General features: G+C 36.9%; 1 protein-coding gene across 1 annotated transcript in view; it reads left to right on the top strand.

Moving 5' to 3' along the window:
* The window catches only part of LOC124793969 (N-terminal kinase-like protein), a 122,460-nt gene that overhangs the window by 51,023 nt on the left and 57,472 nt on the right, over nucleotides 1-13,965 (top strand). Inside the window, exons 5-7 of the mRNA XM_047258060.1 lie at nucleotides 3,786-3,876; nucleotides 7,577-7,891; nucleotides 8,748-8,871. Of these exons, the coding sequence (XP_047114016.1) occupies nucleotides 3,786-3,876; nucleotides 7,577-7,891; nucleotides 8,748-8,871 (530 nt within the window). The remainder of the gene's footprint in view (nucleotides 1-3,785; nucleotides 3,877-7,576; nucleotides 7,892-8,747; nucleotides 8,872-13,965) is intronic.

Genomic DNA, 13,965 nt, shown 5'->3' with positions numbered 1-13,965 from the left:
ACATTCACCTCTAAGTATTATCATAAATGTCACATTGCAGCTGTTAAACAGTTCACAGTGAGTGTATAGCAGAACCTTTTGTGTTGCTTGTCTGAGTACCTGTACACATTCTCTAATGAGGGCAACAGTATATATGATGTGACCAAGTAGTTTGGCTATCTTGGTGGACGGTTAATTGTACTATCATGACCAATCCAGTAATTAGGGTAAGATACACAAATGTGCACCACTAGCCACAAACAAATATACATTAAAATTTGTTCTGTTTTGGAAACCATTCAGTAATGGACATAAGTTTTTGCTCATCCTTGAATATTGACTATTCATCCAGGAACACCTCGTATGTCATAAAGGCTGTTGAGGAACCACACTCTTGTTTTAGTCCCAGGTTTACAGTTAGGAATTCTTCGTTTAAGTTAATTTCAGTGTTATTGTATAGTGATTGACTGGCATTCATTAAATTTAGGGATACATTGTGGTCAGTGAGTATTTCTCATAATTTCATCATACCTACCATATTATAGGCTTTCACCTAGTCTAGAAAGAACAGAAATAGTGGCTTGTTGAACTCTATTTTCTTTCCTGATAATTGTTTTAAACCAAATGTTGTATCTTTGCAGGACCTGTCTTTATGAAAGCTGCATTAGTCCTGTAATTTGAGCATTCTCTTTTTTATGTCCTTGTATATAATTACATTTCTTACTACCATCCATCCCTCTAGAATGTTTTTTCCATATACTCAGTTAATATCATCACTGATCAGTTGTATAATGAGTAGGGCAAATACACTCTTGTGTTCTGTAGAAGAACTGTTGATACAGATTATATATTATATCTAAAAACAAAGATGATGTGACTTACCAAACGAAAGTGCTGGCAGGTTGATACACACAAACAAACATACACACAAAATTCAAGCTTTCACAACCAACGGTTGCTTTGTCAGGAAAGAGGGAAGTAGAGGGAAAGACGAAAGGATGTGGGTTTTAAGGGAGAGGGTAAGGAGTCATTCCAATCCTGGGAGCGGATTATATATTATGAAATTCTGCACAGGGACACTAAATCAGTCATTTGCCCACTTAATTTTTGTGGGGGTATTAAAATGTAAGCACATCATTTATTATTGGAAAAAATAGTTGTATGAAAATATGTTTACACATTTTGCTTAGCAATTTGTGGTGGTGGACTCTATGCCCACTTCCTTGTATCCTAGAAAGTAAAATACTAAATTGAGCTGGCAGCTAGTTAACCATTTGCTCCAATCTTAATGAAATTTAAATGTTTCGTGCAAACCTTTTGCTATGATATTCTAAATTAATCACATTTACTCATCCATATGAGCTTATTCATGGATCACAATAAATGGAGGAAATAATTACCAACAATGGAAAAGCCAGGAGGGAATAATGACAGTATTATGAGAAGTATAGGTTACTACTCACCATATAATGGAAATGTTGAGTCACAGACAGGCTAAACAGAAAGACTGCAAACAAGTAAACTTTTGGTCAAAAAACAAAAAGCCTTCTTCTGAATTAGGCAACACACACACACACACACACACACACACACACACACAGAGACACACACACACAACCTTACGTATGTATTCATGCAAATGCCACTCACACACACATGACCACTTTCCCTGGCCTTGGCAGCCAGAGACAGTGCTTGTGTGTGTGTGAGTGGCATTTACATATGTGTGTGTGTTTTTGACTAATTCAGAAGAAAGCTTTTTGGCTGAAAGCTTGCTTGTTTAGCAGCCTTTTTGTTGTGCCTGACTGCGACTCAGCATTTCCACTCTGTGGTGAGCATCAATCTAACCTTTTGCATAAAATTGTCATAAATAATTACAGTTTTTTTGGAAAATGCATATCTATGTTGATCTTAATTAGGATACTCTTCAGGCAGTATTGGCTGTAATACAGAAATGTGTGTTCTTGTTAAATCAGTAATAATGGCTAATTTCAGTGGTGTGTGAACAAGTAAATTTTTTATATGTAAATACAGCTACATATACACTTCCACTGATAAACAGTCATAGAATTTCACTGACCTCTTTCCAAACACTCAACAAACTGACATCACAACACAGTTGTTTCAATAATGAAACATTTTTACCATCAGGTGTTTTGAAGCCAGAAAACAGATATTGTTATATACACTGACGGGGAAAATAAACCCCAATACCAGAGAACAGTTGTGCTAGTTAAATGAAAGTTGTTAGGTGTGTTTCTATATCTGAAATGTGACATTTATTGAAATTCGTGCCAGTCGCATAAGAGTTGTGCTACTAGTGCACTATGAGGGTGCAAATCAGATTTGCTTTAAAAACATGCTGTAGTAGTTGTGAGCATTAGTTATCTTTGAGATTGCACATGGTGAATTGATGTTAGTCAAGAAAGCCTTTAAGGTGACAAAGGTGTCGTTATTAGCATTGCACTGAGTTTGAATTAGGGCAAGTAATTGGTCTATGACAACTGGATATTCCTTCTGTGATACTGTAGAAAGACTTGGCTGGAACATTTCCCTGTACATGATTGCTGACAGTGGAATTCACGAGAATGTACCATCGCAAGAAGACCAGGCTATAGATGGCCATGTGGCACTACCTAGACGGAAGATCTTAGTGTTTGGCTTATGGCTCTGGTGCATTATACAGCATCTGCAGCAGTAATTAGACCAGGAGTTGGCACCACAGTGAACTGTTACAAATCTGTTACTTCAAGGACAGCTCAGAGCCAGGTGCTCTGTAGTGTGTGTTCCACTGACCCCAAACCACTGTCATTTATGACACGAGTTGTGTCAAGTGAGAGCTCATTTGAGGGCAGGGTGGAGGTCTGTTGTATTTTCTGATTAAAGCTGAAGCTGCCTTAGCACCAGTAATGGCTGTGTGATGGTTAGAAGGCCAGTTGAGGCCTTATAACCAAACTGTCTGCGTGTTAGACACACTGGACCTACACCTTGAGTTATAGTCTGGGGTGTGACTTCACATGACAGCAGAAGCTCTCTCAAGATAACCCCATGCACCCTGACTGCAAATATGTTCGTCAATCTGGTGCTTCGACGTGTTGTGGTGCCATTCATGAACAGCATTTCTAGGGGTACTTTCCAATAGGATAACACTTGCCCACATACCACTGTTGTAACCCAACATGCTCTACAGAGGGTCGATATGTTGCCTTGATGTGCTTGATCAGCGTATCTATCTCCAGTCGACCACATGTAGGACAGCATCAGACGACAACTCCAGCGTCATCTACATACAACCTGCATTAACCATGCCTGTATTGACCGTCCCAAGTGCAACAAACGTGGAACTCTGCCCCACAGACTGACATCTCATTCCTGTATGCTACAATACAGGCACATTTGCATGCATGCATTCAGCATTCCAGTGGTTACACTGGTTGTCAGTGTACCAGTATTTATCATTGGCAACGGTTTTCTCACTCTTACATTAGCCTGTGACCTTGCAATGTTAATCACCTAAATATGTTACCTAGACTAATGTATTCCTGAAATTTCATTACTCTAATTATTTCTTGGTGTTAGGACTTTTTTCAATCAATGTAAAACAACTATATTATGAAAAGGATAGTTGCTACTCACCATAACTCAAATATGTAATTTCAGATTTTATGTAGTGCCTCATCAATAATAATAATATGGAAAATGTAACAGTTTCTAAGCTTTCTAAAGCTTCCAAAAAATCAGCTTTCATGTTGTGCATCTATTTATGCTACACAAGTGGCTCTTTACTGCTTTGTTTCATGATTCAGCTCAACGGACATGTGGGGACTTGGGTGTCTCATCTGGGAAGCTTTCAATGGTTCCTTGCCTCAGCAATCTTCTCTCAAAGACCTGAACAATGTAAGTGTTAAAACAGGAAAGTTCTTTGCGTATTGACTGTTGCAAACATGAAATTGTTCTTCTCACTTTAACCATTTTGTGATTTATTTATCATTCTCATAACAAAGTTGATGGTAAAATATTTTTTTAAGGTTTAATTTTTTTACTTTTTTGTGAAAGTTGCTGAATTTCATTTCAGTTTCCTTCCATTGCATCTGGAATCTAGAAATCATTTTCATGCATGCATCATTATTTCCTTTACAGTCCTTTTCTGTCATAGTGATTTCACTGTTTCATTTCTTGCATTTTATTTTCAAACTCATCATACTTTGCTTGGAAATTCCTGCCCAAGCTTTCCCTATTTTTTTCATCAATAACTCAGTGAGTTTCTGTTTAGCTTGTTCTTCTTGTTACTTTCAACCATTTTCCAATTACTGTCATATCGTTGCTGTTATATTCTCTGATTACTCTGTTCCATTTTGTGCTTCAAACTCTCTGAATCAATAAGAATGCACCTTTATTTTATTTATTTACTTATTACTGGTTTGCAATTACACTTACTAGAGTTGATACCTGCATTGTTGAACTTAGTCCTGGAATACTGATTTCATTAAACCCATTGTCTTCAAAAACGTTACTAATCTGTTATAGATTCCTCATCCCCTACATCACCCTGAGATAATTCTACTTCAGCAATTTTTGTAACATTTTCTGTTGTGGTAGTCATAATCACATGACATTATCACTAACTTACCCATTTAAATTATCAAACAAAACTAAATGCTTGAAAGTCATTACACTGCAGTCATTGGTGACACTTCTTTCCTAGACACTGCTGACTTCTAAAACTACATGATGTGCATCTAGGCATTATGTCGCCACACACGCTGTGTTGTTGTTGCTGGAGTGCATTGTTCATTTTGGAAGAATGCACTGAAATTCAATCCTGAATCCAGTGCACCTCATTCTAAGACACTTACCTTCTACATAGGCACCTACCCCATACAATTTATTTGGATGAGCATATTAATTCTTGTACTGCAGTGTGTGGCTATTAAGGATAAGAAAAACTCGTTTTTTTTTATTTATTTTTTTATGGCCAATTTTGGCCAAATTCAGCATTCGTTTTTGCAAAATTCGGCATTATTTTTTGCCAAATTCGATGTTACAGTCTCTCAATTTTGGTGTTACTGTCTCTTGATTTTCGATTTACAGTGTCTAGAGTTTGGATTTACAGTCTCTCGATTTTTGATTTAATCTCTCTTTTTGGTGTTACAAGTCTCCCAATTTCAAAAATTTCTGATGACTTACATTTAAGCGTAGTATGTTCTTTATTTTAGTCTTATTTCATTGTTTTTACAGTGTTATATTGAAAATGAAGTAGTACCTATCAATTACATTATAGTTATTGACATCAGTCACACATTTATTTATGTTACTGAAATAAAAGAAGAAATTACATTACAATCAATTAAAAAATCTCCAGCTTGAAAGTTTTTCGAATGCTAGCAGTGCTGTAACTTCAAATCTATTATCTGATACATTATGCCACAGATCCATTAATCTTTCACTAAAGTAAATAAGCCACCCAAAGTCAATGTTCACATTCCCTGCTTATATGGACATTTGCTTTTCCACTAAATAATGAATGGATTTGCATCCCTGCAATTACTTTCATATCATAGACCTCTAATTCCAGGCATAGATTATACAGTATTTGCCACGTAAGCATTAATAGAGTTAATCATTATCAGGCTGTGGGTGAAACAAGAATGTAGGGCATTAGCTACAGACTTGGATGGATCAGTGGCCATAAGTCTTGCTAGCCTAGTTGGAATGCATAACCCAGTGGGTTTCAGTGTTTCCTTTACCGCATCCTAGATATTTGTCCATTCTCAAAAACAAATACTTTCCCACTATAATGAAGCAGTTTGACATGGATTAGGTGAATCAGTTTTATCTGATGATGTCACATTGCCTGATAGTTTTGTGAAATAAGTAGTACCAAAAACAGGAGATGAGTAATGCAATGGATCAATTAAAATGCATATGTGCATAGTCTGTCATGTAAATCCAAAAACCAGCAAATACGTTACTGCAGCTTCATAAGCATGTAGATCAATGTTGTCGGCTGCTCCAACTGCTTCTGTCATACAATCACAGCACACAACTTGTGACTTTCTCAGCTGTTTTTGTGGCAGTAAAACTTACGGAGTTATGATGCATGTAACTCTCATCTTGTAACTTTAGTCATAAACACTATCCCTAGTAACAAATCATTGGTTTTTAGGTGCATATACTTTTCTGTACTAATTGGCTTCACCTGAATTAGCAAATTACTTGCCTCAGCACGAACAGCCATCTACATTCAAGTGCAGTTAACAGGAAAATCCTTTCCATTCCGACACTAGCTTCTGTTTTGTAACAGCTTAAATGATGAAGCAAAGGTATTTTTTATCTTGTTTGCTAAACTCAAGGATAAGTTTTTTACAGTACTCATGGTGCTTCTAACATGAAAAAAATAATAAAAATATTAACATTTTTATGCATAACTGAAGCTATGTTTAGCATCACAGTACACTTACAAGATTCTTACTGCCATAAGAAAAACATTCCATATTATTATAATAGAGGGAAACATTCCACGTGGGAAAAATTATATATAAAAACAAAGATGAGGTGACTTACCGAACGAAAGCACTGGCGGGCCGATAGACACACAAACAAACACAAACATACACACAAAATTCAAGCTTTCGCAACAAACTGTTGCCTCATCAGGAAAGAGGGAAGGAGAGGGAAAGACGAAAGGAAGTGGGTTTTAAGGGAGAGGGTAAGGAGTCATTCCAATCCCGGGAGCGGAAAGACTTACCTTAGGGGGAAAAAAGGACAGGTATACACTCGCGCACACACACACACACACACACACACACACACACACACACACACACACACATACAGACACAAGCAGACATATTTAAAGACCGTCTGCTTGTGTCTGTATGTGTGGATGGATATGTGTGTGTGTGTGTGCGAGTGTATACCTGTCCTTTTTTTCCCCCTAAGGTAAGTCTTTCCGCTCCCGGGATTGGAATGACTCCTTACCCTCTCCCTTAAAACCCACTTCCTTTCGTCTTTCCCTCTCCTTGCCTCTTTCCTGATGAGGCAACAGTTTGTTGCGAAAGCTTGAATTTTGTGTGTTTGTTTGTGTGTCTATCAACCTGCCAGCGCTTTCGTTCGGTAAGTCACCTCATCTTTGTTTTTATATATAAACATTCCATATTATCTTAGATTTGATTTCCACCTTATCATCACAGTCATTTTTCTATCTAACGCCATTAAAAAGTGATGTAATTTGGACATAAACATATTTTTATTGAATATTTATGCATGTTATACTTGTTGGTTACATTTATTAAATTTCATGTTAAAATTACATGCTTACAGTTTTAAAAACTGATAAATATAGCAGAATGAATAGAGCAGTGTGTGCAGTTATGTCCATTCATTTAGTGCCTAACAACCGAATTAAAGCTTGTATAAAATGACCTTCGTATTCTCTTTAAAAGATGTGCGTTACGACAAAGTCAATTATAGTATTGTCCTGATACAACATTATAGATAATAAAAATAATAATAATACATATCCACATACTTTGCATGATTTTCAGTTATCGTGCTTAATAGAGTCACATGACTAATATTAATATCTTATCATCAGATTCCCAAGCAGCTCAGTACTGTGTATTGTGAGCTTGTTGGAGCAAATCCTGCAAGTAGACCTAATCCAGCTGACATTATAACAAGATGTCGGAAAATTGGAGGATACTTCAAGAATGATTTAGTTGATGCACTACTCTTTCTTGAAGAAATTCAGATTAAAGAAAAAAATGAAAAGAATAGATTCTTCAGCTCAATAACATCACAGCTTGATAGCTTTCCAGAAAATGTTTGTCAACATAAGATTTTACCTCAGCTCATTACGGCATTTGAGTACGGTGATGCAGGTTCAGCTGTCCTAATGCCCATGTTTAAGGTAAGTATCCTTTATTTTTTTCTTTGTTGGATGTTTGGAAAGGTTTTCCACTTGTTTCATCCATAGGAACTAATCTGTAGAATTGAGATTTGGTGTGGGATAGAGGTGGACTAGAGTATTACATAGATTGGGTGATTTCAGAATATCATTTTGGGAATGAGGGTAGAATGTACCTTACCTTCAGGAATGACAAGTATTCAAAGCTTTGACCCACAATGTGGAGGAATTTTTCAAGGCTTAGAGTTTTCTTTTTTGTATCCTTCTTGTTGCTTCTTTTCTGTCTCATCCTTGTAGATGACTTTCCTGTCAAACTCTTTGCTCCCATTTCATCTCCTTCTCCTCTCACCTCCCCCTCCATTCACATTTTCTTCATTGCAAGTCTCCTCTCTTGTTTATCATCATTTTACCTTTAATCCTTTAACAACACTCCACAACTTCAGCTTTCAATATACTTTTTTCCCTTGGCTTCTTCCTATTGTTTCTTCTCTAGATTCTATGTTTCTCTACCTTTTATCATGCAATGATTGTATCAATGTATTGAGAGATATATTTCTTTTGAATATAAATAGTGTCAACTTTTTTGTTATTTTCACCAAAAATTTCACAGTTAATTACTTCGTGAGAAAAAGGACAACAAAGTAAACAAATTGTGTAAGAATTATTTATTAGTTGTATTTAGTGACTGTAAATCTTCAGAAACATAAATTGGGTCCTCTGCACTCTTTTCATGTTCCTGCTCACTTTTAAATGGCAAATCATAATTTGTTAATTATGAGAGAGAGAGAGAGAGAGAGAGAGAGAGAGAGAGAGAGTAAAATTTAATAATAGAACATATTTATCATGAAATCTCTTTCAGTTGGGCCGTCTGTTAGATGAAGTCGAATATCAGAAGAAAATAGTACCCTGTGTTGTTAAACTCTTCAGTTCCAATGATAGAGCAACCAGAATACGCTTATTGCAACAACTGGAACATTTCATAGGTAAGTAACAGATAATTACTGCTCTTATGCCACTCATCCCACCTTTTCTCCACCACTTTCCTACTACTGTGGTAACCCTTGTCAGAAAAAATGAAAGCATTGTTATTCCTATCTAACTTCCAGTAATATTTAGTTTACATTTAGTTGTTATCTTTTCCAGCTACCACCTAATATACTGATTGCTTAGAAAAAAGCAAATACTCAAATACCTCGTTTGGAACTGTTGTCCAACATGAGCTTGTTTATCAAGTGAAAGGCACACAGTTCCTAGAGCAGTAAAGTTTCATAGGTTCAGAGCTGAATGTAATAACAATCACCCAGATGTTAAGGTTTAGATTTAGTTTACAGGTGTGTACAAAGTGTTCAGTGAATGGATCTGTATCACAAGGGCAGTGTGTGTTAAAAACGTGTGTGCATTTATGCATGGAGGGACATTCTGAAAAGCATCATGTCACATTGAATGCAATGAGCTAGACAGATTTGTGCACTGCAACCAGATGAACACAGTCAATGTGAAGGTTAAGAGTCGTAGGGCAATGGAACATTATGCAAACCTCAATTTTTGTTACAAATTGTGGAAAAGGATACAGAGATACATTAATTATTGGTGCAAGTGTTTGTAGTGACTACTGTAAGTAGAAAATATGCTTGGCTAGTTTACATGCTTTTAAAATGAAAAAGAATCTGGTGTGTTCATGTGGTATGTTTGTTTTCACCCAGCATGCATAACTGACATCATCAAGCTACAGGTACTCTCGCAAAATTGGTGACACTGTTTGAAGTTGATACCAGTGTAATTGAGAGTGAACATAAGCATGTCTGGAGTTCAAGCAACAATCTGTAGAATATTTGTTGTGTAAATAAAAAATGCCTTCTGTTGCTGCACTGTGTTTTATTTTCCCAGACCCATTTCACCTTTTTTCACTTTAAGGCATCATCAGAGGATCTATAATGATAACAGTTTGATACACTTTTGTTTTGATATCAAACAGTGGAAACTCCAGATTGCTGCTTGTATCCCACGTGATGTTGCATTCCAGCTCGAGATGCTGGAGATGGCAGTCGTGTGTGCGTTAGGTGTGCTTGCTTGCTTGCTTGCTTGCTTGTGTGTGTGTGTGTGTGTGTGTGTGTGTGTGTGTGTGTGTGTGTGTGTGTGTTTACTGATGAAGGCTGTGGCCGAAAGCTATATGTGACTGTCTTTTAATAGTGCCTGTCAGCAGCTTGCTTTTTATGTAAGTGATTACTAATGGTTCTTTCTGTTTTTAGTTGGCATCAGCATTTCCTCTGATCTGGTCACATGGAGGTCACACTAGCACTCTGTTTATGAAACAGAAGCACATTTTTGTGTTTTGAACATTTTTCTTCCCACTTTTCTTTTCTTCTTCTTCTCCTCCTCCTCCTCCTCCTCCTCCTCCTCCTCCTATCTCTCCCCCTCTCTCTCCCCCCTCTCTCTCTCTCTCTCTCTCTCTCTCTCTCTCTCTCTCCCCCTCCCTCTCTCCCTCTCCCCCCCCCCCCCCCCACTTGTTGTGATGCGCTATCAGTCTTCCATCATTAATATGGACATAACTCTAATGAGAACAAACACCAATGCCAACTAAAAACAGGAAGAACCATAAGTAATCACTTACTTACATAAAAAGTGAGAAGTGAACTGTTTTATAATCTGTGAATAATACATATCAAAACAAAAGTGTATCATAACTATAGCATTATAGAACCCACTGATGATGCCTTAAAGTAAAAGAAGGTGAAATGTTTCAGGAAAATAAAATAAAGTGCAACAAGAGGCCTTTTTTATTTACATAACAAATATTTCTGTGCTTTCTGTGGAGGATGGCCATGCAAACACACACATTAAACAATAGAATGATTTTCTTTATAGTGGATTTAGTAATACTGTGACTGTAATTTTACATACAAATTATTTGCGGCGACCAGTCACTATTTAGGTTTTCAAATTTATTCCTTGACATTTAACCCGATTCATGAGTTTTACATCCATATATAGAAGGCTAATTCTCTCAACCTGGGTTCTGAGTGACCTGACCAACATTCCTAACCATTCCCAACCTCTCTCTCTTTCCATGGCAATGAAGGAAATAAATAGTTGTTATTCTGGTTCTTGTTGTCGTTGATTTGGACTATTTTGATACAGCTGTCCACATTAGTCCCTTATATGCAAGCCTCTTCATCTCTGCGCGCACGCGCGCGCACGGCACACACACACACACACACACACACACACACACACACACACACAGTGTCTAATTGCTAGCAGTAGTAATCGTTTGTGCTGTGTTAAGATCACTTATCACCTATGCCACATAAAGTAAACTTGTGATATAAAATGCCTAGATATAAACATGTTTCCTTTCTGTGAGAAATAAATACAAGATCAATAAAAGATTAGAAGAAGGTGATTCTGCAGCCATATTATCTGATGAGTATAATGTTGGTAAGTTGACAATTAATGAATATAAAAAACAAAAGATGAGCATCAGAAATTTTGTCTCAAAGTTTGAGGCTACTGGCAGATCGACAAATTGTAAAATTATGGAGCTTGACATGTACATAGAACTGAAAGATGCTGTTTACAAACAGTTTACATTAAAAGAGAACCAATCTCGGATCCTATTCCGTGTGAAAAGGAAATTAAATTTAATGAAAGTCTTGGAGTGTGATCAAGTTTAAAGCAACATAGACTGAGACTTTAAGTCAAGACATGGCATTCATGAGGTTCAAATACAAGGAGAAAAACTGTCAACTGTTTTTTCAGCAGCTGGTTTTTTCAAAGTAAAACTAAGGGACATATTGAGGGAAGAAAATTATGCTCTCAAAAACATTTACAATACTGACAAAACTGGGCACATTTGGAAAGCTATGCCAAGGAAAACTCTTGCTTCATCTCTTGAGTTAGTAGCACCTGGTCCTAAAATAAATAAGGATTGTATTACTGCTTCAGCTTGTGCTAATGCTACTGGTAGCCACTGATTCCCTATGCTCATCATTTGTAAAAGTAGGAAGCAATATTTTTTCAAGCACATTAATAGATCTCTGGTGCTTGTTGTTTACACCTCACAAAAGAGCACCTGGTTGGGCAGTAAGATTTTCACAGAAAGGCTTATGGAAGTTGTTGCCACCTCTGTAAAAGAATGGCAAAAGAGAGAAAACATTACTGCTCCTTGACAATGCATCAACTCGTACATCATTTGACATCTTAAATGAAAAAGACAAGTTCATAAAAGTTGTATTTTATTCCCTTAAAGTAAACTCCTTATTACAGCCTGTGGATCAAGGCATTATTAAAACTTTCAAATGGTATTTGAAGAAAGAATTGTTGTCTAAGTTATTCTTAAAAAGAGAAGAAGAGGGAGAAGAAAGTCTGTTAGGAAATTGTGAAAATTTTGGTTTGAAAGAAGCATCCTACATGATCACAGCAGTGTGGGTAGTGTAAAGGAACAGAATTTTAAAAACAGCCTGGAATAAAATTTTGAGTATGGCAGAAATTTGTCAAAGTCTGATTGAAAATAACGAATAGTGATGTGTATGAAATGCTCAGTATGCTAAAAGAACACAATTGCCATGAATGTGATGAAGAATATGTTCAAGAATGGACTGGTGTCAGTGACGCAGATCCAGAGCATCAAATCATGCAAGATAGTGAAGTTATAAACCTTGTCACTGATAAAGCTGCTGCAGCCAGCATCTCATCAACTAGTGGTCCGGAAAATGAAGCTGAAAGCATGCCATCTGCTTCTGAAGCATTTATATGTTTAGATACTGCCTTGAAATAGTTTGAAGCTCAATATGAAGGTGACTAGTATCAAACATATCCTTAGAAAAGGTCTGTGCTTTTAAGCTGATAGGCTTGTGTAGACAGATCAAAATTAAAGATTCTTTAAGCATTAATTGTACAAGTGTGTAATGTACCTGCCAAATTCATTTGTATTACATATTTTTTGTTCACTAGGCCCTGAAGCCTTGGTGAAAGGTATGGTTCAGTAATTCCAATTCAGTTTGAGTGATGAGATGGGTGCTCCTTTGCAGCTACTTCTTGGGGGGGGGGGGGGGGATTTCAGATGTGTGAGTATATGGCATGGGAGATTTGTCAGTGGACTAAGGTTTGATAGATAAGGGTTTTTGTGTGTTAGTGTGTGTGTGTGTGTGTGTGTGTGTGTGTGTGTCGCGGGGGGGGGGGGGGGGGGTGTTCTTCAAATATCATCTGGTATTTTGCTGCTCAAATGGCAAAACTCTTCTACTACTTTCACTGTGTCATTTCCTCATTAATTCTGTCATCATTGCCTGATGCAATTAAACTGCCCTTCATTACACTTGTTTTACATTTGTTGATATTCATTTTATAATCTCTTTTGTTGTGGGAAGATCAATTTGGGTTCCAGAGAAATGTAGGAAAGCAGTAGGTGATATTGACTGAGACTTGTATTGGAGGACAGATTGAGAAAATGCAAACTGATATTTATACCATTTGTAGATTTAGAGAGAGATTTTGACAATGTTAACACTACTGCTTAAGCTACTTTAGCCACAGAACCACAGCATTATTTGTCCACTACCTTCAAAAAGAGAGAATAGCAATTGAAGGATGCTCATGAGGGTCTTGCTGTGGTCCATATCAATAGACTATATTAATTTGTTTCTTAGGTTGCCTTACTCAAAGCACTCTCTCACAGTTGCTTTTGTGAACAACGTAATTCTGCTAACTAAAGGGAAAAGATCACTTGAAACTGAGAGTGTCTGCAATACGACAAGCAACAAATCGGAACTTGGACCAATAACAGCAAACTCTGATTCAATGAACAAAATCAAAAGCTAGGCTTATCACAAGAAAAGGGCAATGTGCATCATCAAAAATTCACATTTGCGCTAAGAACAACAGACTTCAACAGGTGGATCATCTAAAACTCCTGGGTGTCATAATTAATAGTAAGTTTACATTCAACACTCCACAGACAAATGTACAGTTTTAATTAGCAGTCTCTCCATATCTGCTAGACTCAGTTTGGGTTTATGAACTGAGGCACTGTGATCTATTTATAAAGGAAAGATGTTACCTATTTGTTGTACACCCCACCA

This window comes from Schistocerca piceifrons, chromosome 1, assembly GCF_021461385.2.
Source record: "Schistocerca piceifrons isolate TAMUIC-IGC-003096 chromosome 1, iqSchPice1.1, whole genome shotgun sequence".
NCBI classification, from domain to species: Eukaryota; Metazoa; Arthropoda; class Insecta; order Orthoptera; family Acrididae; genus Schistocerca; species Schistocerca piceifrons.
The sequence above is the reverse complement of the archived record's forward strand: the minus strand, read 5'-3'. Positions and strand labels throughout refer to the sequence as shown.